Source organism: Nomascus leucogenys, chromosome 9, assembly GCF_006542625.1.
Source record: "Nomascus leucogenys isolate Asia chromosome 9, Asia_NLE_v1, whole genome shotgun sequence".
Classification (NCBI taxonomy): Eukaryota; Metazoa; Chordata; class Mammalia; order Primates; family Hylobatidae; genus Nomascus; species Nomascus leucogenys.
Genome location: NC_044389.1, coordinates 47,916,344 through 47,941,315, shown reverse-complemented (window position 1 = coordinate 47,941,315; position 24,972 = coordinate 47,916,344). Strand labels below are relative to the sequence as shown.

The window sequence follows — 24,972 nt, the reverse complement described above, 5'->3', positions numbered from 1 at the left end:
CCTGTCTGCTCTGACAAGAGCATGCCATAGCCTGCAGGAAGCACTGGCTGCTACCTTCCTCTTCTTCTACATCACTGAGGGACTTCTCCTCCACAAATCCAGAGCTAGCTGAGCTCTGGCTACTGGTGATGCTGTCCAAACGCCGTTTCAGATCCACAGGGATTGTTCCAACGTAGTCTTTCCCTTGACGGAATCGTGCCCCTTTGGTCTATAAAAAAGCAAAGGAACAAACTCACTCCTTGAATACAAAATGAGTCTTTAAAAGTTTACGACCTTTAAAATGTAGTAAACCATGGAGATACTTGAAACTACTAAAAAGCAGACAAGGAGGACATCAATTTCAGGATTATGCAATCTCTGAGCTGAAATTTGGGGCAAGTTTTGCGCATAATAGGGTTTCTTCCACAAAGCCTAGCTCCTTCTTTAGCTTAAAGAGACAAATGCCACATTTTGAGTTGCATTCAGACACACTTTTAGCACTAGGATGCTCTTCACAGAGGGATTTACACTCCACAGGGCCAAATATGGCTAGGGGAGAGATAGAATAACCCAGAGATGTCCTACCCTCTGCCCTCCCCTTTCCTCACTCATACCTGCCTTCTCCCCAATGTCCACACTCTGTAACGGGTCAGTAGATTAAAATCACAAAAATAAAACAGAAACATATGGCCCCCAGAAGGTAAAAGAGGAAGTTATAACAGCCAAGAGGTAATATGAGAAGATTCCTCACAAGTTCTTCACAAAATTTCAACTAAAAAACTAACCTGTACCATTTTGAGTTTCCCTTCATTTTATAACATGGCCAGAGCAGGATTAGGAGATGACATACCTTGTAGGGGACAAATTCATTTCTCTTGCTCCTCAGGTAAGTGGATAGGTTTCCAAATTTGCAGAATTCCACAATCACCATGAGTGGCCCTGCAGGCAGCATGTCCAGGAAGGAAAATGGGTTTTCACTCATATTCCTCACTAAGTGTTTAATATAGTGATGAACCCGAAAACACCTTAGAAGAAGGCTACAACCTTTCATTGCGACAGGAGTGTAGAAATCAGCTGGTCCCAATCCCCTTATACTGTAGCTTTTCTTTTTTCCAGAAGACATTTTCACAAAATTAACCAAAATTTCAGAAGAAAACCCACCCATCTACTTGCTTTTCAATGCAATCACTTAATATGATTCCATTTTGGGGGTAACTACCCTTAAGCTTTCAAGTTTTAGGGAAGTTTACTCTTCTCCTCTGGACATCTGTTACACAAGTAACAAACTGTATCATAGTGGCATGACATTTCTTAATTCAGAGAAAGTTTTATAATAATTATATTCTAGTGCCAATTAAACCTCCATGAAATATATTTAATCCTAGGAATCCGCAAAGTATTCTAAGCTAAGAAAATCAAGGCCATAGGAGTTGACTGCTTTCCCTCAAACGCTATCAGAGAGGCCTGTTAAAATTGGGTGACCAAAACCATCCACAGTTACTCACCTCCTGGCTTGGTACAGGCACCTAGAAGGTTGACCACATTGAGATGGTGACCAATATGAATGAGGATCTTGAGTTCAGACATGAGGGCTCGATGCTCACTGTGCGTTGCTCCTTCTGTAAATACAGTACAAAGAGGGAAATCATCGGTGTGGACATTTCCTTCAGATAATTGGGGTCCCTCCCTCCCCGCATGCCACTATACGACTTACCCTCCAGGGGTAACACAGCTGTGACCTAGTTTACAGACTACATGCATTTCCTCAAAAGTCAAGTGTAAATTCTATTTTCTAATTTGAAATAAAATTCATATTTTAAGTGAGCCAGAAAGTTTGATATTTAAAGGAACCCATTGTGAAATCTTTTGCAAAGTGGAGAATACATCTGCAGTGGAATCATGCCCAGATTCTCTTCTTTTACAAAACTGGATTTTTGCATTTCAGGTTCACTATGATTCTGAGGGTCTGATCATTTCACTGCTTCCTCATAAGGAAGCAATACCATGTATTAAATATCTTCATGTGTTAGGGGCTATACCGAACGTTCCAGCCAATCTGTGCCGATCTGTGCAGGCAAATTAAGGCCAGGTGGAAAGACCAGTTGGCACATGAGGCTGATGGCACTAAGACTAAGTGTTTGATCCTGTATGGACTGCTGCACTTCCCGCTAATTCACAGGCATGGTCTACATCTAAGGCTCGGATGAGCCACCTCAAAATTACATACTCCCTTGGCCACAAGAGAAAAAAGGCAAATGGAGAAAGATAGCTTTGAAATGCACAAAACCCATATTGGCAAAGGGTCAGTGGCACTGCCTTCATCAATGAGAGAACATCACAATTGAAAAAAGAAGCTTTACTGTCTAACCTCCTGAAATGAAAAAGGCCAGACCAGAATTCCATTACTATTAGAATTAACAATTATTTATAAAGCTTTTAATTTAAAAAATATAACCCATTATATTTTTTTCTAACACAACCATTCTTGTTTTGCAAATTATCTTTTACATATGAACATCTTTTACATATTCCAATTCTGGAGAACATGCTATTTTTGCATTCCACTATTTTCCTTTCCATATCTCTAGATGGTCTATAATTATCTGATTCCACAATATATTAAGAAACAATTTTAATATAACCACAGTCCTTTTTTCCTGTACCCAGAACCACTAAGTACAACTGTGTTGGCTGAGCCCTGCACAAGGGTAACCAGGCAAGAAGGTGAAACCCATCCCCAACATTGCTTGCCAGACCATACATCCTGGCATAAAGCTACAAAGGAGGATCCTTTTTCCAATTTGCACAAGGGCATTATTTAGGCTGACTGCATGTGTGGCTAGTAGGCCCACATAAGCACAAAGCTACTGATACAAGCCTTGCAACATGTTTAAAGACTAGATAAAACAGAAAGATAGATCACCACATAATTTTGCTTTTACCTTTCAACATTTTGACTGCTACTGTCCTGCAAGTTGCTGTCTTGTCAATTCCAAAGGCATCTGCTTCAATCACTTGGCCAAAGGCACCACGGCCAAGAGGCTTACCTAGAGTCAAAAACAATAGCAACAAGAAAACGGACTTGGATTACTATACAACCAAAGTGATATGCAGAGACATCAACTAGATAGGGTGACCATACATCCCAATTTAACATGGATAGTCCAGTTTACACTCCTTTGTCCTGGCTTAATTATTTAATAACTCCTCCTTCGTTCTCCAAATGTCCTGCTTTGGATGATTACATAGGGGCCCTACCTCTAAGTGGCTAAATGAATGATTATCCAAATTCAAGAGATGGAATTAATATTTCTAAACCAGAATCCAACATCTGAATATACCACATTTGTCATCATTCTAATGGAGGAAGAGATGGCCTGGTAAACACAATATCAAATTAATAGCAATTGAAAATGCACCTAGCTTCAGCCGGTCTCTGGGGAATTCCCATTTGCTGGCATCATAAGGCAGTCGTTCACAATGTTCGTCCAATGGGAGTTCGTCTGGATCCATGACGATGGACAAGTAGCCTGTCTTCAGTTCCCCTCCATTGGCCTGGAAAGCATCAATCCTTCCAGTCATAAACACACTGTTGTTTGGCTGTTGTTTTGTGTGCTTGTTATTGCTGTTTATTGGAGCCTCATTCCTGTCTCATTTTGCAATAAAACTCATGGAGTTTGAGAGTGGTCCTATTATAATCCTGCTTCTAGTTTCCCTTGTCCCCCAAAGGAGCTCAGAATTAAGGTTTTAAAGCTTAATTACACTAGACAGTCCAAGCCCTTTTCCTCTCTAGTGGCTTCTATCAATTAAATCCCTGAGATCCAGCCAAAGGAAAGTGGGCAAGAATGTTATTGTATTGAAATAAAAATGTGCCCATTGAGCCAATAACAATGGGAAGAAACAACTCAAAGAACCCCAGTCAGTTTTCATTAATCATGAAAACCAATGTGCATGGGAAGAAGGGAAATTATTTTGTTACCCGCTTAACAGTCCGTAGGATGATGACAAGAAGTAGCCAGAAGAACATGGCAATCACTGCTGTGCCTACTAGAATAATAATTTCCAAGTTCGTCTTTTCCTGGGCACCTGGAAAGACACAATTGAATGAGTATCAACAGTTGGAAACTTATACTTTTTGTTTGTAAGATGACAAATTTTAGCACTAAAACAAGATCCCAAGCTTACCAGCTTGGAAAAATCCTAAAGGACAATAGTCACACACCCCTGACTTGAATGGAGTCAACAGAATTCTTTTTTTATTTAATATTTATTTATTTATTTATTTATTTTTAGAGACAGAGTTTCTTTCTATGTTCCAGGCTGGAGTACCATGACACAATCATAGCTTATTGCAGCCTCCAATTCCTAGGCTCAAGCAATTCTCCCACCTCAGCCTCCCAAGTAGCTGGGACTACAGGTGCATACCACCAAGCCCAGCTAATTTTTCTTTTATTTTCTGTAGAGACAGGGTCTCATTACATTGCCCAGGCTAGTCTCGAACTCCTGGCCTCTAGCCATCCCCCCGCCTTGGCCTCCCAAAGTGCAGGGATTACAGGCATAAGCTACCACACCTGGCCTACAGAATTGTTAATGGAAAATTTAAAGCCTGCAAAACACTGCTCATGTAAACTTACAACAATAAAATTCTAAAGTAATTAAGCATAGAAGTAGTAATGTCTTAAAAGCCAAACATAGAAAGTGTTTAGAGGAAGAGCAGTCTTTGATGGAAAGAAAACAGATCATTCTCTACAGAGAAAAAAAAATATTTCTATTTGAGGAAAACAAAAGTCTTCTTTTAAACTGATAGTCAATATTTTGATCTGTGCAGAGTTTGCAAAAGGATCACATAAGAAACCGAGTAGGGAAATAAACAAAGTTTTTTGACCTGAGAGTTACTAATAACCACGTATCTACTATGCACTCATCACTTTAAATACGCCATTCCATTTAATCTCCTCAAGAACTCTCAGTTTTCAGATGAAGAAACAGAAGGCCAGAGAGCTTAAGCTACTTGACTGAGGGCACATAGCCAGTCAGTGGTTCAGTAAAGAGAAAAAGAGGCCTGTCCAACATGAACTAACCATCACATACACTACCCCGTCCCTTGTGGCAGGAGCCTGAGTGAGGAGACGAGGAAGAGCCAAGATGAGCACATCACACATGGCCTGGTAACGAGAGTTTCAAATCACTCATGAGAGGAAAGAGAAGAGGAAACTAGAAGTCAGCAAGCAAAGCTGCAGATGCTCAGGGCTTCAGAGGACAGCTATGAGTGGAAGAAACAAAATGCAGAAACAGGCTTTCCACTAAGAGTGATTAGCAAAGAGATGATAAGGAAGCAGTCATCACTTGGGGCCTCCCATCAGAAGAGTGCAAGGAGAATCAAACCGGGCCACAAGCTGTGCGGATGGCCCACTACGGCCTCAGGAGAGCAGAAGACAAGTAATAAACTGGTTTGCAAAATAAGCAATAAATTGGTTTGCAAAATAAAAGTTAACTTAACCATTGAGAGACAAGCACAATTATGCTTGGAGTAAATTTTGTTTCTCTGGTGGTCCTAGGGAAGTAATTCTCTATTTATACACACAGATTTAAAAGTCCAGTTGTATATAGAGGATAAAAAGTTCAAAGAGTCTATTTTCTATGTGTTTGTGTATTAATATTCTCACATAACATTTGGGAACCCAGCACGAGTATTAAATATCTAGCTCTGCCTTTCTTAGCATTCACTCCAGGTAAGAAGTAACTATAATCTCTGTGCCAGTGTTACCTAGTTAGGCATCTGTAACCAGCTGCGGGCCACCAACAAGAGGTAACACAGAGCATCAGAGACAATCTAGAAGTCATTCTGTGGATTTGCCCTAAAACATGAATCACTTTGGAAATGACCAAACTGCCATGGTCTTTGAAATCTTTATTTGCAAGTGTAGTTTATGAAACGCTAATAAGCTTATACATTTGAAACTATGTCAACATATCTCGATGCAATACTTGGCATCATAGATTTGGCAGAGTAAAGGGACCAAAATCTAGACTTTGAGAGACAAGTTAGGATGAGTTCATAGAAATCCATCGATCCCTTCTATCACCATACTTCTTTCTTACCCTTGCATACCATTCTTTTACCCACACAACACAGTTTTATTCTTTCCCTGGTGGGCTATAAAAAAAAGCCATAGGAATATACTTCTTAAGATAAAATATTCTCCCACAAATTACTTTTCCTAGCTAAGAAAATGACAGATTTCACATCACTCCTGCATACACACATATTGAGATAAAAACCAAAAATTTTCCATGTCAGAAGAGCAATGGTCTATTGTTCACAAGTGAATCTTAATTATCTCTAGTCCAATTAAAACTCAGAATCCTTGTGACTATCTGGATAGCATTGACTGCCATGATTAGGCAGCAATTCTAATGTTTTTCCAAAAAAATATAAAGGCATCATTTCTATAAGTTAATCAAGCCATTCAAACAAAGACGGAATCAGGGAGAAGAGGCTATTCATCCTGCCTGGTTAAGAATTTTTCCACAATAAGAACTGCAGGATAGGAAATGTGATGCAAGCAGAATTATAAACACATTAATTATGTTGGCTGGTTAAAAGAATACATACTCACTGAGAAAAAGTCCAAAGAATATTAAAAATCATCTGTCGTTACCCTACTCAAAGTGAATGTGTGTCTATAAGATACAAACTAATCTTCAAAAACCACAGGATGTATCTATGACTGACTTCCCACTGACCTTCTTTTTTTCTTTTAAGTTCCGGGGTACATGTGCAGAATGTTCAGGTTTGTTACACAGGTAAACATGTGCCATGGTGATTTGCTGCACCTATTAATCCATCTCCTAGGTATTAAGCCCAGCATGCATTAGCTATTTTTCCTGATGCTCTCCTTCTACCCACCCCACAGTAGGCCCCAGTGTGTGTTGTTCCCTTCCCTGTGTCTATGTGTTCACATTGTTCAGCTCCCACTTATAAGTGAGAATGTGTGGTGTTTGGTTTTCTGTTCCTGTGTTAGTTTGCTGAGGATAATGGCTTCCAGCTCCATCCATGAGGCTGCAAAGGACATGATCAGATTCCTTTTTATGGCTGCATAGCATTCCATGGTGTATATGTACCACATTTTTTTTTTTATCCCACTGACCTTCTATTATGAAAAATGCCTCCACTTTTGCACAGCCAAGAACACTGCATGCCTGGCAGGTGTAGAGGCCTTCGTCCTCCTTCCTCACTCTGCGGATAGTGAGGTTCCGGTTCCCATCCTTCAGTACGATGCCTAACAGAGGAAGAAAACGATCGTTCTCATTTATGATGATGTAGTCTGTGAAGTTTTTCAGGGAAATTTAGAAAATATAAATGCTGCCCTTCATCTTGTTCTATTATCTAACTCTGTAGAGTCACATGGGATCTACTGCTGACTAATCTCCTATACGGCTTTCATGAAAATTCAACAGGGCCCCATACTCCAATTCTAAGTCTGTGAAATGAGCCAGGTCATGGACACCAATACTGCTTTTTTTCTACATTACATCAAGAAATAATATGGCTTTTCAGATAATATCCCTGGGAAAGTTCTGCAACCCAAGAGTGATAGCCAAATTCTATTCACCTGAGTCTTCTACAAGGGTCTCATTATCTTTAAACCACATGATCTGTGGAGAGGGATTCCCAGATGCCGTGCATGAGACTTCGATGCTTTCCCCAATACTCGTCGTCTGATTCTCCAGGTTTCCTGTGATCATGGGTGCCACACGCTCTAGACACACAAAAAGAAAATCACAGAACATGGAATTATAACTTTTGAAATGGTTCTAGTATCAGCAAACTTTTAAACAGTTTAAATTTAGTAAAAAGGAACTTGTTGATTTATTAACTTCTGTGAAAATACACAGAAGTTAATAACAGCACCACTGGTCACTGGGTAAAGTTAAATGAAACAAGTCAGTCAGGACACTGCAAACAGATTAGTGGCTTTTAACATTCATATTAGTGATATTAGCTGGTAATCCCATCACAAAAGAAAGGTTCAGGGTCACCTTTATGGATTTTTCCTCTAATCAGACACAGCCTCCCAGGTGAAAACTTCCCTCCCGTGAAGGTTCTAGTCAATAATACCCTAGAATCCCTTCAAATTTCTCTTGGAAGTGCCAAATTTTAGTACCATTCAACAAATAATGCCTTACATTTATTTGGCAATTCTTATACAACTTGTTTATACAGTTTGTGTTCCTCACTATTGATCTTATGTAATGAGCAGAATAGGACTGTTAGCGTTATCTCACAGATGAAATAAATGATGTTCAGTGACATTAAACCACTTGTCCATGTCCCTACAACTAAGTAAACAGTTGAACTGTTTACGGAATCTGGTGAGGTTAAAAGACCAGTTCAGTGCTATTTCCACTAAAACACAAACAAAACAACAATACCCTAAGGGAAACCTTGGATTTAAAGAAAATAAAGCCCATGAGTATTTGTTTAAGTGTACAAGAAAACTTTAGATTTATTCTTTCTTCAGATCATCAAAGTGCTGTGGAAATATCTTGTCCCAACCAACTGAACATCAAAAGGAATCATGCTGAAAAAATCCACTTCAACACTTAGCAAAATGAGATTACCTCAATAGCATACTACATTGAAGTCTAAGCAAATGTACTGGATTCTAGCCTATTTCTAAGAATAGATTTTAGGAAAACAAGTTAAGAGTTCTTAGGGAAGCAAAGCAGCTGTGAGCACATATTTTCTGGGCACAGCTAGGCCAGGAGCCTACTTCACATCTCTTTCTCAATTCTGCCATAACCTTGAAGCCAGACAAGCCAACAGAAAATCCATGGTGATCTATGTGGTGTGACTTGAAGGATGCTGGGGATGACTTGACCCCAAAGTATCTCTTATTATGACACCTGAGTCTTAAAACTAGCGAACTTTATGCTAGTGTCTGTCAGAAGGTGCCTCTTCAAATACGCCAAGGCCTCTGATGAAGATGTTACCCTCTAAAACTGTGGTATGGATGAATTTACTTGGGCAATTTCCTTCCTAACAGTAAAAAAAAAAACAGAGGGCACATATATCCTAGGAATTGGAAAGGGACACCAAAAGAGGAGAAAATGGAGAGAAGTGGCACAAAGAGACACTCCCCAAATTTGCCTGATTTTCCCACAGACAAAGCCATGGCTGCCCAGCTTTTGCACAAGGCATGACGTTATACAAGGAGTAGAGAGTGCCTCTATGGAGGAATTTACAGAGCTATCTGCTCACTGAAATGATCGTCCCATTGACCTTGAGCTATGCTGGATCATGTTGGATGACCCAGAAGTACAGACAGTGAATGTAGCTTCCTTCCCATGGAGTCTTCTAGGTCTTAAACTCAGCCCATCATCCCACTCTTCATGCAGCAGGTGCCTTATGAGCACTTAGTATATGCTGCTATGCTCTATGACTAGAGCTACAGCAGGGAGCAAAACAGAGAACAATTCCTGTCCTCATGGACACAGAGACCTCACTGTGCTGTCACTTCCCAGGGGTTGCCTATGTTCTCCTCCTTTCCTTCATGTTTACCACTGTGAATTTCTGACACTCTCCTAGCTCACAGCAGGCATTCCACAAATATGTGTCTATTTAAATAAATGGATGCCCAAGATAAGGCAGAAGTTTCCCTGGTTCAAGCTAATCCCTTGCATATACTAGTGAATTACTCCATCATCAGGTTTTGTTATCTTCTCTTTTCAATACATCATTTCATTATTATTAGCTTCTTTCTGCCTCAAGGACTTTTGGTGAAGAAGTGTGCACCAGTTTACAATATAATCTCCTAGAGGACAGTAATCTTTGCATAGCACCTGAATTGCACTACATTTAAGGCATTCCAACTGCCTCTGCACAATGATCCAGAATTGTCTCCCTACCTAGGACTGTGAGCTGCCTGACCACGCAATGTCTTTTCTTGGTCTTCCTGTCTTGAGCAAGACACACGTAGTCTCCTTGGTCCTGCAAGGATGCATTCTTAAGCTCCATGATCAAAATGTCATTTGTGCTATTAGAGAACATGGTGGCATTCAATTTCCAAAGAGTATCCAAGTTCTTGCAAACAGGTGTGGGCAACTCTCCCATGTGGATTGGCAGAGGCTGTGGGCCAAGCTTGTACCATGTGAGGTTCTCAAACGTAGATCTGTCTGCAGCGCACCACAAAGACACACTCTCCTGCTCAGTGGGCTGCATGTCAGGTTGCAAAGTAATTTCAGGACCCCCTGAAATGAAGAGGCCATAGTTACTGAATGGTGATTTAACTTGGTACAGCTCACTATCATCTTGCTGCTTTCAGACTACTACACAGTACCAAAAGAAATGAAGCTCTATCAGTTTCAGGTAATGTACTACAACTTGACAAACAAACTAGACAATTCAGGTCCCAAAATATCTTATTTGGCCAAAACATATTACTTGAAAATGTAAACGAATTCCTCAGATATTTACCACATCTCCACTATGAGCTCTACGCAATGTTTAATATTTTAAAAATCCGAAGCAAAATCTCTAATCCTAACAGAATTTTAAAAATTAGGTCTTCATTAACACTAACACTCAATGATATGAAAGCTACATTTATGCCAATGAATTAGCCATGGCTATAATATTCCATTCAGCACAATCAGCTAAAGCTTATCCATAAAACTAAGATGCACAGGCAAAATCAGCAGCATTGACAGGGCACTGCTCCTATGTCATTCTGATTGCCTCCATAAAGCCCACCCTCATCAACTGTTCCACAGCAAGCCCACCAATATGTACTGAAGCTCAGTAAGCCATGCACTGTGCCAGACTCTGAAGACTGAGATGTAAATACGACACAGAGCTTGTGGTTTAAAGCATCTGTGAAACCATTCTCTCTCCAGTGAAGTTAGACACACTGACTTCACATAAGCCCAGGAGATACCTGAGAAGTTTTAGTTTAGGAATGAAAGCATCAATGATCAATCCAAGTCCTCTTTCCTAAATGCCATGCCACTCACATGAATGGCAAAAACAACAGGGAATTATACAGCTTAGTACCCACTGTGTGAGTGATCCAACCCAACCCTCCAGAAAAGAGTACTTACTGGTCACGTGGAAGGAGATCACCCTCTCTCCTCTCCCAACTTTGTTGACCGCTTCACATTTGTACAAAGCTGACACATTTGCCACTTGGATAACAAGGGTACTTACAGTCTGTGGGGGGAAAAAACAAATCCCAGGCCATAAACAAAGCAGGCTGTTTGTGCACAAGCACTCAGTCCAGCAGTCTCCACAATTCACTCCAACCTGCCTATGCCATTCCCACTTCTGCAGTGATTGGACACTCAAATTTATGCAATTGCAGGTTGAGTATCCCTTATTCAAAATGCTTGGGACCAAAAGTGATTTGGATTTTGGATTTTTTTTGGATTTTGGAATATTTGCATTGTATACTTACCAGTTGGGCATCCCTAATCTGAAAATCCAAAATGCTCCAACAAGCATTTCCTTTGAGCATCATGTCGGCACTCAAAAAGTTTCAGAATCTGGAGCATTTTGGATTTGGGGTTTTTAGGTTTGGGATATTTACTCAATTTGTATAATTATGCTGCTGTGGAGCTCACACATTATATAAAAAGGGCTTTGGAAGCCATGAAACTAATGATGTGTTTTAATATGATATGATACACATTTTTTCATTCTCATGTTTATAAAATCAGAATCACCCTACACAGATGCATAGATTTAATGTCATAGATGTTTTTATTTTTCTCTGATAAGCTATTAGTAAGTTAATGGTACTGCTAAAAGTCAATGGTATTTTCAAAGTGACTTAATATGCTACTATTTTATCATCCAGACTATTCGATTATTAATCTCCAATATGCCTCACATATTATTGTACCATCCTTCCATTAAAGAGAGAGAGATTTTCAAATTTTAAAACTTCAAACTCACTTTGTTTTTTCCTTCAATTAGAGCAAATTGATTGTTACTGACTTCAATTTTATTTCCTCCCTGGAAGTCCTCCACACTTCTCCATTCTTCACAAGGGTATGGGTTTGTCACTGAGACAGCTTGGCTATAAGAAACAGATAACAGCGCATATTACGATTTAATTTTTCTTTAATTAGAGTCAAGAGTAAGGAAAAGATTCAGACTTTGGTTATTCTCTTCTTAGAAATAACTTCCAACGCAGCCTACCATGGTACAAGACTTGGCGCCAATTAAAAATAGGCATTGACAATGAAGGAAAAGGTTCTAGGTAGATTCATTCAGGATACAGGAGGGAAGCAGCTATTCTGGGAACAAACCTTCATTCATAAATTGGATCGACAAGACAATTCAAGTTAATTTAGTTCAAAGGAAGGCAAGGAAACTTAGAAGCCACTGGGGTCCTTAAAGTAATGTCTCTGGGACCATGGTCTCCGTGAAGGAAATGATCAGCAGCTGAGGAAGAAGCTCATCGTGGCCATTTCAAAAACAACAACAGGAAGTGGACTGCTTAGGGTGGTGGTGGGTTGGCTGCTGTTGTTGTGTTTTTCCCTAAGGATGTCTGGACTTGTGTCAGAGCATGATAAGCTGGGCCTGAGACCCTGAGGACTGGGGCTGGGTCTATCACCGCCTCTCATCTATCAGCATTTCCTCTGAGAGCTGGATCTTCACACAGACAAGAAGGAGCGATGTGGTATTCACCAGTTGATTGGTATCGGGAGAAAAATCAAAGACTGGCAATTAGCAAACAGAGCAAATAGGCTGTGTTTGGAGAAGTGTACCTCAGGGCTAACCTAACAAGGCTGAGCTTAGCTATTCCCAAAGTAGGATACTCCAAGCAAAGACATCCGCTAAGATGTAAGACACAGACAAAGATGGATGGAGATTCAGGCTACCTCTTGAAAGAAAACTTTTTTTGGTTTAGGCTTCTCCATTTAGGATGGAGTCATATCATAGCTCAGCTGTAAGAAATGCAAGATGGCAGGAAAGCAAAGAGCGTGTGGCCTTACTCACCTGGGCTCGTTGGGGCACTCTTCCTCCAACTGCCAGTACCAGTGGATGTGATGCGGGGGAGGAATGGCATAGACTGTACATGTCAGCGTCTGAGTGGTGCCGTACTGGTAGGAATCCACAGGAGAGATCAGAGATTTCTCACCAATCTGGGGTGGGACTGAAGATAGGAAAAACAACTTTTGAATTGTCGATCAGCTTTGAAGAATGGGAAATAGAGGATTTCAGCAACTAAAGCTGACTTTCTTTAAGCATATGATTTTGCTTCCACTTTCTTTTTCGAAGAACACCTAGATGTGGAAACAAGAGACCTGAGTTCTAGTGATACTCATAAAAATAACAACTAGCCAGGCATGGGGGCTCATGCCTGTAATCTCAGTATTTGGGGAGGCCAAGGTAGGTGGATCGCTTAAGCCCAGGAGATCAAGACCAGCCTGGGCCACATGGTGAGACCCCATCTCTACCAAAAAAAAAAAAAAAAAAGAATAAAATAACAAAATAAAATAAAAATGACAATAAGCTAATAATAATAATAAACTAACAAGCTGAATGACTTTATGCAAGTGTTGAAATCCTGTGCCTCTCATCTGTATTACAGAGATAGTTCTCTCTGTCCTCTCAAGTTCACGAGATCAGGGGAAGGCTACAGAAAATAGCTGAAACAGCACAGTAAATACATTTATTATGTGCCAAGCATTGTTTGAAGTGCTTTGCATGAATTCATTCACTTAATCCTCACAACCACTATTACTGTCCACAGCTTTATACATGAGAAAAAATGAAACATAGAAAAAAATGACTCACCCAAGGTCACTCAGTTAACGAATGGCAAAACCTGGAACAAACCTAGACACTCTGACTTCTGAACCCAAACACGTAAACCACGTCATGTTAAAGGAAGGTGGAAATCTTTGGAGAATGCATTCCTGCCACCATCATCTGAGTTTTTCATTCTCTCTCCCTCTTCCTCCTTCCCTCCCTCTCCACTCCCTTTCCCTCTTCCCCTTTCTTCCTTCTCCCCTCTCACTTCCTTCTTTCTTCTCTCCCTTTTTCCTTTCTTTCCTTTTTGACTCCAAAGTCAAAACTATTTCCTTATTACTGTCAACCTAAAGCCTCAGATTATGCTTTCAAGACTTGACTTCTTTTTTATGTTTATTTCATATAGCAGAGAATTTGCTAAAGTGAATAAAATATTTAGTGGCTTCATGAACTGATGAAATGGGCTATTTGCTGTCCATGTTTTGTTTTTATTTCCTGTTCATTTCCTCCTCCCATCCTACTTATACACTTTCCAGTTTCTCCTCTCCCCAGCCTCCTACACCTATGCTGCTTCTAAACAAGCTTTTTTGGAACCTGTTATCTTTTTTTTTTTTTTTTTTTTGAGACGGAGTTTTGCTCTTGTCGCCCAGGCTGGAGTACAATGGTGCGATCTCGGCTCACTGCAAACTCCGCCTCCTGGGTTCAAGTGATTCTCCTGCCTCAGCCTCCCAAGTAGCTGGGATTACAGGTGCCCACCACCATGCCTAGCTAATTTTTGTATTTTTAGTAGAGATGGGGTTTCATCATGTTGGCCAGGCTGGTCTCAAACTCCTGACCTCAGGTGATCCATCTGCCTCGGCCTCCCAAAGTGCTGGGATTAAAGATGTGAACCACGGCACCCAGCCTATCTTTAAAATATTCCCCGAAAAAAAAAAAATAAAGCCAAGTTCAGCGGCCTACAGAAGAGTATCAGGACACGTAGGGAAGCATATTAATGTCATGGGAAAATACCCTGAAATTTTAATATGCCGTACCAGAAGGGGGAACAAAGAATTACAACAGAGAAGCATTTCTCAAACTGGAGTGAGAGATTAATGAATTTTCTCAGGGGAAAAAAGGTGCTCTGGTCAAATAGGTTTGTTAAACCTTGAATACTCTATGTCTCTCCTCCTGGAGAATACCAATATACAGTAGCACATAGAAGGTTCTGAGAAGTCCTGCAATAAAGAAACCTGTTACACATCTACACATCACCTTAGCACCTCTCACACTCACTTGACCATGGCACTCTTCTCTCCACTCCATTCCAAACACTTATTTGTACCTTTCAGTTTCAGAAAACAAAGTTCGAATCATCTTTAAATCAAAAACTTACTATCTTTCCTTTACAGACTCAAAATCAGATCCTGAACTCCTGTCAAAAAGGAAAAAGAAAAAAGCTCCCAACCAAGCCAACAGTGTCAACTTCAAAAGCCTTCAGAGTTGGAATGTGCCTGTACATCTCTGATACATCAACTACAATATCAAACTAGAAGCTTTGCACAAAATCTAAGGAGAAGGGTCTTACACATCTGTGTACCAGGTGGGCAATTCCATCAGAGGGGAACGTGGTAGTATAACTTAGCTTGACAACTGTCCCTATGGGCATTCTTATTTCACAACATTTAGCTATCGAGGATATCATTACTTTAATCTTGCATTTGACCACCACAGAGCTCATTTACACGGCCTCTTAAACAAACATGGCCAGAGCACACGGTCCTGCGTTTCACTTCAGCTTCACCATGCCAGATGACTTTTGTACAAAGGCCCAGCCATGATGTGAGTGAAGCAGCAGGAGGCAGAGGAATGGTGGCTTGGCTGATTTGGAAGACAATGTATCATAATAAATCTTGGGCAGAGAGGAAAATTGAATGGACTCACCATACACAACCAGAGAGACCACGTGGCTCTGCTTCTCCTTTGAAATGGGATTGGTAAGGATGACAGTGTAATTTCCTGTGTCTCTTTCACTCACTTCCATAATCGTCAGTACGTGCCCCGCTTTAATTGTGTGATTGGACTCAAGGGGTATTCCATTTTTATACCTACGAAAAAGAATTCTCAGGAATTAGTATAGTCAAAGGATTTGCTCTCACATGAAATGATGCTTTGCATTTATTTCCAGTAGTCACCATTTTATTTCTGGGGGTGGGTAACCAAGGTACTTCACAGGGATTCTGACACGCTCCCCCACCGTGGCTTCCACCAGAGATTCCATGCCACTTCCAAAAGCAACAAAAGGTTTTTCTGGAAGAAAATTAAAAAAAAAAATGTCAACTTACTGTAAATGGTTATTTGGTTTAGTTTTTCATTTCAAGTGAAACATCAAAGACCTTGAGGGTCTGAGTAGCTGCAGTTCCAAGATTTCCTGTACTACCTTTCAGTGGGTCACGTTTCAGCTTCTCCCACACCTCCCGTGTTTCTCCCACACCTCCTGTGTTTGCATTTGCTTTTCTCTCCCTGCTAGCGCACTCCCACAAGCCTAGTGATTGTTCAAGTCTCAACGCAAACACTTTTTCCTCTGTGCAGCTTTCTCTAAGTCCCCCAGGGATGCTTGGGTGCTCCTTCTCCTCTGCTCCCATGACACCCTCCACACACCTCTTCCACCATGAAGCCCCAGGACTCAGTCCTCAGACCTCCTCTTTATTTACACCTTCCTCTATCTAGCCTCAGGTTTAAAGTATCATTCACGTACCTCCTAAATGTGTTATCTTCTGCCCTGACTCCTCTGGGTTCCAGGTTGATGTATTAAATACCTCCACTTGGATGTTTAACAGGCATCTCCAGATAAACATATCTAACACTGTTTCCCTAAATCTCACTGCCTTCTCGATCTTTGCCATCTCAGTAAATAACACCACCATTTACTCAGTTGCTCGTGCTAATGCGTGACTCATCTGCCACTCTTTTTCTCTTACACTCCACAACCAATGAATTGATCAGCAGACCCTGTTGACTCCACCTTCAAAATATATCCAGAAGCAGATCACTTCTCACTACCTCCACCTCAACTACCCTCATCTAAGCCACCCCTCAACTCTCACCTGGATAACTGCAATTAGCCTCCCAACTGACCTCTTTATTTCTGCCCCTATTTCCCTGAAGTATTCTGGAGAACAAGAGTAATTCTATAAAAACATAAGCCAGAGCACATCTCTCTCTGTGTATTTTGACAAGTGCATCTTGGCAAGTGAAATAACTTAAATAAATTTAGGACACTTAGTGATTTCTATTTTGTTCATTCAGAAGAAATTTTCAAGTTCTTGCTAGGGAGGCCACATGACCTAGAGGTCAAGAGCATAGCTTTGTAGTCAGGAACTTGGGTTCCAATCTCAACTTCAAAGATGAGATGAGCTAATAAAGTAAGTGCTCACTAAATCATACTTGTTATAGTTGTTGCCACTTTTATGATTATAACTCTAATAAATAGTATTATCTAAAGTATTTTTAGAATTTCACTTTATTGATGCATTCTCATAATATAAACTCCAAAATCCTTTCCAAGGCTTATAAGTAGGATGCCACAAAAATTACCATGTAAATTCAGACATTTATGTAAATGAAAGAGAATAAACAAAACATTAAGGTGATTTACTCAAGGCCAGTTCAATTTAATTCCAGTTCAATTACAGTTGACCCTTAAATAAGACAAATTTGAACTGCATGAGTCCACTTATAAGCAGATTTTCTTCCACCTCTGCCATCCCTGAGACAGCAAAACCACCCCCTCCTCTTCCCCCTTTTCCTCAGCCTACTCAACGTGAAGACAAGGATGAAGACCTTTATGATGATCCACTTACACTTAATGAATAGTAAATATATTTTCTCTTCCTTACGATTTTCTCAATAACATTTTCTTTTCTCTAGCTTTATGGGAAGAATACAGTATATAATACATATAACATATAAAATATGTGTTAATTGACTGTTTATGTTATCAGTAAGGCTTCCAGTCAACAGTAGGCCATTAGTTACGTTTTGTGGAAGTCAAAAGTTATACCTTGATTTTTTTTTTTCTTTTTTTGAGAAGGAGTTTCACTCTTGTTGCCCAGGCTGGGGTGCAATGGCAGGATCTCGGCTCACTGCAACCTCCACCTCCTGGGTTCAAGCAATTCTCCTGCCTCAGCCTCCTGAGTAGCTGGGATTACAAGCTCCCACCACCACACCAGGCTAATTTTTTGGATTTTTAGTAGAGACGGGGTTCCACCATGTTGACCAGGCTGGTTTCGAACTCCTGACCTCAGGTGATCCACCCACCTCAGACTCCCAAAGTGCTGGGATTACAGGCGTGAGCCATCGCACCCGGCCTATACATGGATTTTTGACTGCAGAGGAGGGAAAGTTAGGGGAACTCCCCTGAGATCCCCCAATCCCTGAGTTGTTCACAGGTCAACTGTATGTTGCTAAATGTTTCCCCAGTTTGCAAAGCTCATGCTTATTCAAGTAGGCCTCTCAGCCTTGCAATAAAATGAAAATTTAAAAACTACCTTAGCTAATACTATTTATCATAGTAACAATCCTAATAGCAGCAATAACTATAATAAGTAATACTAAGTGAACTCTTACTATATATCAGCACATCTCATCTTTAAAGTTGAGGTTTGAACCCAAGTTCCTGACTACAAAGCTATGCTGTTGACCTCTAGGTCATGTGGCCTCCCTAACAAGAAGAACTAGCAACTATCTTCTGAATGAACAAAATAGGAATCACTAAGTGACCTAAGTTTATTTAAATTATCTCACTTGTCAAGGCACAGAATAATTTCCAAGGAAACCATAGCTTACCATGGACCCTGACAAATGTGCTGTTCTTCCTGGTCATCAGCCCACTGGACGCTGCACAGGTGTACAATCCTTGGTCACTCCGGGTTACACCATCTATAGTTAAGGTGCTCAAAAATTTCTTCATCTCACTCCCAGACTGGGTTTTTAGGTCTCGGTTTACAAGTTTCTTATGCTGATGCTGAAAAAAGAGTTGACTGAACTTCCAAAGCACAGCATATAACATTACCCAATAGCTTCTAGTAACACACAGAATTAAATCCAGCCTTTGGTAAACATTATTTAATGCTAAAAACAGGGACACCAGAACTTTTAACCTCATGCAGACAACAAATATATTTTGTTTCAGGAGAAATAAATGGAATCAACTGAATTAGGATTTTTAAAACCTCACATGGCGAAAATGAGATGGATATAAACTGCAGAAACACAAGTAAATGTGACCACTGTTTAAGGAGCAGTGTATCTCATGCCACCTTTTAAAGAGAAATTCCCTTAAAAGGAATGTAGATCAGAAACTTTGGAGAACAGAGAAATGACATAATGTGGAAAGATGTAATCACCTAGAGAAAACTAATATTCATAGCCTGGCTGCTGCAGAATAGGACAAAATTCCTGGTATTTCACCTTTTTGTGGGTGCTATCTGTTCTGCAATTCCCTTAAATTGTGTGTGTATGTGTGTGTGAGTGGGTGTGTATGTGTGTGTTTTAAGGCTCTTAAATTTTACCTGGCCAAAGAGGCCCCTATCTCTCAAGCAAACTTCATTGGGGCTTATTATCTAAGTATTTGGAGGTCTGGCTTTGAATCATTAGTGTTACCTTCAAAGAAGGGTATTCCCAGTTGAAGTCAATCCCCACATTTAGTTCAGTTCTTGCTGTACAATTTAAGACAAGCTTTTCTCCAACAGATAGTTCAACTCCATGAGATGGACTCAGAACCACATCATAAATCCTATACCCTAGAGCAAGTAAATTGAAAAAACAGAACATGAGAGAGAAAATAAGCCTATAAATTTGAACAGATTTATTTTTTAAAGTAATGCAACTTTAAAACATGCCACATTGTTTTTCCCTGCAGGCCTCACCAATACTTGGTAGCTCCCAGGAAAATGGCCAACAGAGGTTTACAAAGCACTACCTTCGCAGATCTCAAAGATGTTGTAACCCAGTGGATAGAAAAGTAGTAAACTTTCAGTGGTCAGTACCCCTAGGCCAGTAGGGCCAGCTTCAGCAAATTGCTGAAGTTTCCATAAAATAGGCATAATTGAAATAATTGGTAGCAAGCAATGCTCTGAACATTGAATTCTTCATAAAATGTGCTCGAGTAATACCATTCATTTTCATCCTTTTTTTAAAAAGTTTTCTTTTTCTTCCTTGATCTTGGCAAGAAAAGAGACGACCTCAATTGCACATCAGTTTATTTGGTAGAGAAGAGCAAATGAATTGCCCAACACCATATCCTGAGTTCCTATACTTTTCAATATCCTTCTTCACTGTATGTCGTTATCTCCAAGATCTTAATACAAGGATGTGTTATTAATGATATGGAAAGGAACCTTCCTCTTACCTACAACGACAACTATGTACATAATAGACTGGTAACTTTCATCATTAATTTTTGCTTCACAGAAGACCATGCCAGCATAGCTGATCATGTAGCTGGGAATAGTAAAGCCCTTCTTGCTGTCCCAGGAAATTCTGTTACCATCAGGAACAAATCTCTTTTCTGGGTACCTCTGGGTAATAAAAAGAAATATCGAATACTTAATCCAGTACCAAAAGTGAGAGCCATGTACAATGATCACTGAAGAATTAATCTTATTTTTAAGAATACTAATTAGTGTTATTCATTGCATTTGACCCTTCCTAAAGGATCCTTAAAACTCATTGTGAATATTATAAACAGGCTACCCATCTTAATATTAGCTTAAAATTATAAAAACTTAAGAGACGATTGGAGGAGATGCAACTTACTGCACAAAGTGACACGTTGAGATTTGAAATAGACCCGAGACATGGAATCACCACAGTTTTGTTTTTGTTCTCAGTAATGTACACGACTCCATGTTGGTCACTAACAGAAGCGATAAATGGAGATCTGTAATCTGGAAGAAAATTTAGTTTTATTAATGAGTTAATAGTATTTACTAGAAAAGTTGGTCATTTTTCAGGTTCCTAACTCTAACCAGACAAGTGAATGACTGGAAGTGACACCTCACACAAGCAAAGGCATCCACAGATTATTCTGCTGATAGATATCTGTGCTACAGGAGGGTGTGTGTATGTGTGTGTGTGTGCGCACATGCATGTGTATATATTTGTGTGTATAAAAATTTTGAAAAAACTCCCAATTGACATTGACTCCTTTCACAAGGTTTATTGACAAGTAGAATATATTTTTATAGATTTCACATTTTAAAAGATTAATCATTATAATTTTTTCAAAATGAAGGATAATATTTACTTTAAAATTTAAAGTTAAATCTATACACTTTACCGACAAGTTTTACTGATGTTTAAAATACTCATGTGCTCTCTCTTTGGGTAAATAATGTAAATTCCATGAAAATAAATGAATGGAACCCAAAGGATCTTTAGATTAACAGGAAACAGCTAACATTTTTGAATTTGGTTATTCAAGAGGACCTTTCATGTGAGCATTTTAAGATTCTGAAGACTAGGGATATGATTCTTTCTAAAACCATGTTTAATTGTTTTTGCATTTAGTTTAACATTTAGCAGTCATTGGTATCTTCAATGACAAACATTTGAAAAGTCACCATTCCAAAGACTGAGAAGAAAACTGAAGAGATTCTGACCGGGTTCAGTGGCTCACACCTGTAATCCCAGCACTTTGGGAGGCTGAGGCAGGTGGATCACTTGAGGTCAGGAGTTTGAGACAAGCCTGGCCAACATGGCAAAACCCCATCTCTATGAAAAATACAAAAAATTAGCCAGGCATGATGGCATGCGCCTGTAGTCCCAGCTATTTCAGAGGCTGAGGCAGGAGAATCATTTGAACCTGGGGGGCAGAAGTTGCAGTGAGCCGAGATAGCACCACTGCACTTCAGCCTGGGCAACAAGAGCAGAACTCCGTCTCAAAAAAAAAAAAAAAAAAAGATTTCAAGGCCATTCAAACATTACTCATACAATGTTAACACACTGCTGGAAACCCAGTCCATTCCCCAGAGATAGAGATGATGTGGTGTGGAGTCATGCTTGAAATCTCAGAGAGATAACATTTCACATTGCTATGCCCAACACAATCTGATCAAGCATTTTCAGAGTGCTTCATAGTAGTCAGTCAAAGTGAAGAAAGAGTTAATTAAACCACAGGGGCAAAGGCAGCTAATTCCCTGCAACAGCAGAAGTTTGATTTCCTTCCCAGCTGGAAAGCACAGAAAAGCAGCCAATCTAGCCCACCACATGGCATAGCCATTATCTTCTGAGGCCAGGGCTCACTTCCTGGCTCCATCCATTGCTGAAGAGAATGGGGTCAGAAGACTAGGGAAGTAAGGTGGGGACCAGAGGGGACATTAAACACCTATCCATAGAGAATACTTCAGTGTTTCCTTTCCCATTGTTTAACTTCATGGACAAAATCTTGGACAGCCCAACTCCTAGAACTTTAGGCTTAGACAGGAAGCAGAATTTAATGGTATACCCAAAGACAGGCAGTGTACCAATAAACAGTGCTAGGGTTTGCCACTTCTTAATATTGCCTACCTTTCATCCACATGTTATGAAATATTACATAACTTGCTTACAGAGCAAGCCTTTGGAAGCTAAATTAACCTTTTGACGCAAGACTAAACCTATTTAGTAAATCAATTCTATTTCTGTATCTCAAAAAAAGGAAGTAAACAAAAGAAACCCAAACAACCACCCAGCTTCTCAAAATAAAATATTTACTGAAACTCATGAAATGAATTTTCACATGCCTCCAAGTTTCCTGACTTAGGAAGAAGTAAATAATGAGAGATCATGGGGGAGGTTCATCTTGTAGTATTTCTAGACAGGCTGAAAGCAGGAAATCCTTGCAATCTTCTGACCGAGCTGCATCTCTCAAGACTGCCAGGTCAAAAGGAGCCAGAAATTCTCCAAGATGTGAGCCTTGTCTCTTTCAAATCTTGTGAAGGGAAGGAGGAGGGCACAAATTTTCTATCTTGGACAATGCTTACTCTGGGCAAAGATATTTCTCAAACATTGTGAATCCAGTGGCATAGGTTATTTTGATGTAGTCTCCACTTTTTCATTGCACTGACCATATTACACTACTGAAATGTAAGCAGAGATATACAAGTGTGTTTCCCAAAGCTGATGAAATTCTTGCCCTGTAAAAGCTGCTTCTGGGAAAAAAGCCTAAGTCATCTTCACCTGTCTCAAATACTCTGGGATGTAGAAAGGCATATACGTAAATACATAAAATGTCTGTTTATCTTCACTGAAAAGAAAAATATTTGGTACATCCAAGCAAACTACGATGCAGCTCTTACATTCCTTAAATTTATATCATAGAGATCTCATTAGTTAAGTTACGTTTTCACAGAAAAAATAAGATAGTGTAAGATTTTTGAAACACAAAAGAATGCATAACTCATTATAAATGCAGAATATGTGTGACATTTATTTTATACTATATGGATGTTAAGTCAGCCTTCATAATATCAATTCCAAATTGCACATCCTAGAAAGATACAGCATATCATCCAAGATCTCAGACCAAATAAGCAAAGGAAAGAAACATTGTCCTGAGAAGAGCCTGAAGCAATGTCTTTATTTGCACATGAGTATGGGAATTGTTTTTTATTAGTATTAGTAAGAAAAAAAAAGTTCCTATGTGCAAAAAACTCCAGAGCCCTTGGCAAAAAATGCTTTCCTATGCATTCTTGGGAAAATCTCCTACTCTGCTGTAGATAACTTATCTCTCCATAGAAATTTCTCCATAATTCACTGCCAAATCTTCCTCGATTTCAAGAATTTTAGGTTTTCTTCTCAAACATAAGAAGACTTTTTACAAGTCTCAATGGCCAATAGTGAACACAGATTTACCTTGGAAACAAACATCAGACCCAAACTAACTGAGCAAAAGAGAGGTAACACGGCCCAAGCTCCAGAATCAATGAGGCTTATTTCTCAGAGAAAGCCTCAGGAGAGAAGAATTTTGTGTATTCCTCTTGGCAAACAGCCTTTAGGGCAAGCCCTTTGTTGTACTCAATTCTTCTTTGAGCCTATTGTCTTTTATAACCGGTAAAGAGACGTGGGAAATGAATTTTATTTCACCACTTACCTTGAACATAGACATAAATGACTGAGGCCAAGTCAGTTTCCCGGTAGAAGCACTTGTAGGCTCCAGTGTCATTTCCGATCACTCTTGGAATTGTGAGTGTCTTACAGAAGAGGCCATCGCTGCACTCAGTCACCTCCACCCTTTGCTCACTGCCACTCTGATTATTGGGCCAAAGCCAGTCCAAGTCCCTCTGTCCCCTGAAAAATTAATTTCAGGGAGGTATTAATATGAAGTGCCAGACTGTGAGGCTATTTCTAAGAAAAGAGAAAATTTGGTTTTGAAACTTAAATAAACTCTTCAACAGACACAGTCAAAGTCTTCTACCGGCCAGGCATGGTGGCTCATGCCTGCAATCCCAGCAGTTTGGGAGGCCGAGGCGGGTGGATCACCTGAGGCCAGGAGTTCGAGACCAGGCTGGGCAACATGGTAAAATCCTGCCTCTACTAAAAATACAAAAATGAGCCAGGTGTGGTGGTGCATGCCTGTAATCCCAGCTACTCAGGAGGCTGAGGCATGAGAATTGCCTGAACCCGGGAGGTGGAGGTTGCAGTGAGCCAAAATCACACCAGTGCACTTCAGCCTGGGCAAGAGGGCAACCTGTCTCAAAAACAAAACAAAACAAAACAAAAAAAACAAAAAACAAAGTCTTCTACCAACAAGTCGGATTGACATATGATGAAAAGTTATAAACTCAGCTTCAGAAGTCACTTATAGAGATTCCTGAGTTTTCCATTAATTAATGCATTCTTTCTTTCAACAGATATCTATTAAGCATCTACTATGTGCCAAACTTGTTACAGACTAGAGAAAGAGCAGTGAACAAATCAGACAAAAATCAATGGCTTTATGGAACCTCAGTCTAACTGGAGAAAACAGGCAATTAAAAAGTAAGTAAAGTTTATTGTATAAAAGATGGTGTTTAGTACTATGGAGAAAAATACAGAAGATGCAAAGAAAAGGGTAAAGAATTTTGTAGGAGGTGGTCTTGATAAAGCTAGCCATAGGAACATCACAAAGAGCAGTATTACAGGAGCAAAAACAGCACATGGAAAGGCCCCGGAGCAGGTGCATATCTGGAGTATTAAGGGAACAGCCAGGAAGCCAGAGCAGCCAGGTA

General features: G+C 39.9%; 1 protein-coding gene across 1 annotated transcript in view; it reads right to left on the bottom strand.

Moving 5' to 3' along the window:
- The window catches only part of KDR (kinase insert domain receptor), a 47,099-nt gene that overhangs the window by 16,246 nt on the left and 5,881 nt on the right, over positions 1-24,972 (bottom strand). The window contains exons 3-21 of the mRNA XM_003268386.3: positions 23,856-24,052; positions 20,540-20,670; positions 20,133-20,301; positions 19,385-19,524; positions 18,569-18,746; positions 15,916-16,030; positions 15,665-15,828; positions 12,986-13,142; positions 11,936-12,059; positions 11,083-11,191; positions 9,892-10,233; positions 7,596-7,742; positions 7,131-7,262; positions 3,959-4,065; positions 3,399-3,534; positions 2,922-3,026; positions 1,485-1,598; positions 830-918; positions 55-208 (exon numbers count right to left, since the gene is read on the bottom strand). Of these exons, the coding sequence (XP_003268434.2) occupies positions 55-208; positions 830-918; positions 1,485-1,598; positions 2,922-3,026; positions 3,399-3,534; positions 3,959-4,065; positions 7,131-7,262; positions 7,596-7,742; positions 9,892-10,233; positions 11,083-11,191; positions 11,936-12,059; positions 12,986-13,142; positions 15,665-15,828; positions 15,916-16,030; positions 18,569-18,746; positions 19,385-19,524; positions 20,133-20,301; positions 20,540-20,670; positions 23,856-24,052 (2,810 nt within the window). The remainder of the gene's footprint in view (positions 1-54; positions 209-829; positions 919-1,484; positions 1,599-2,921; positions 3,027-3,398; positions 3,535-3,958; positions 4,066-7,130; positions 7,263-7,595; positions 7,743-9,891; positions 10,234-11,082; positions 11,192-11,935; positions 12,060-12,985; positions 13,143-15,664; positions 15,829-15,915; positions 16,031-18,568; positions 18,747-19,384; positions 19,525-20,132; positions 20,302-20,539; positions 20,671-23,855; positions 24,053-24,972) is intronic.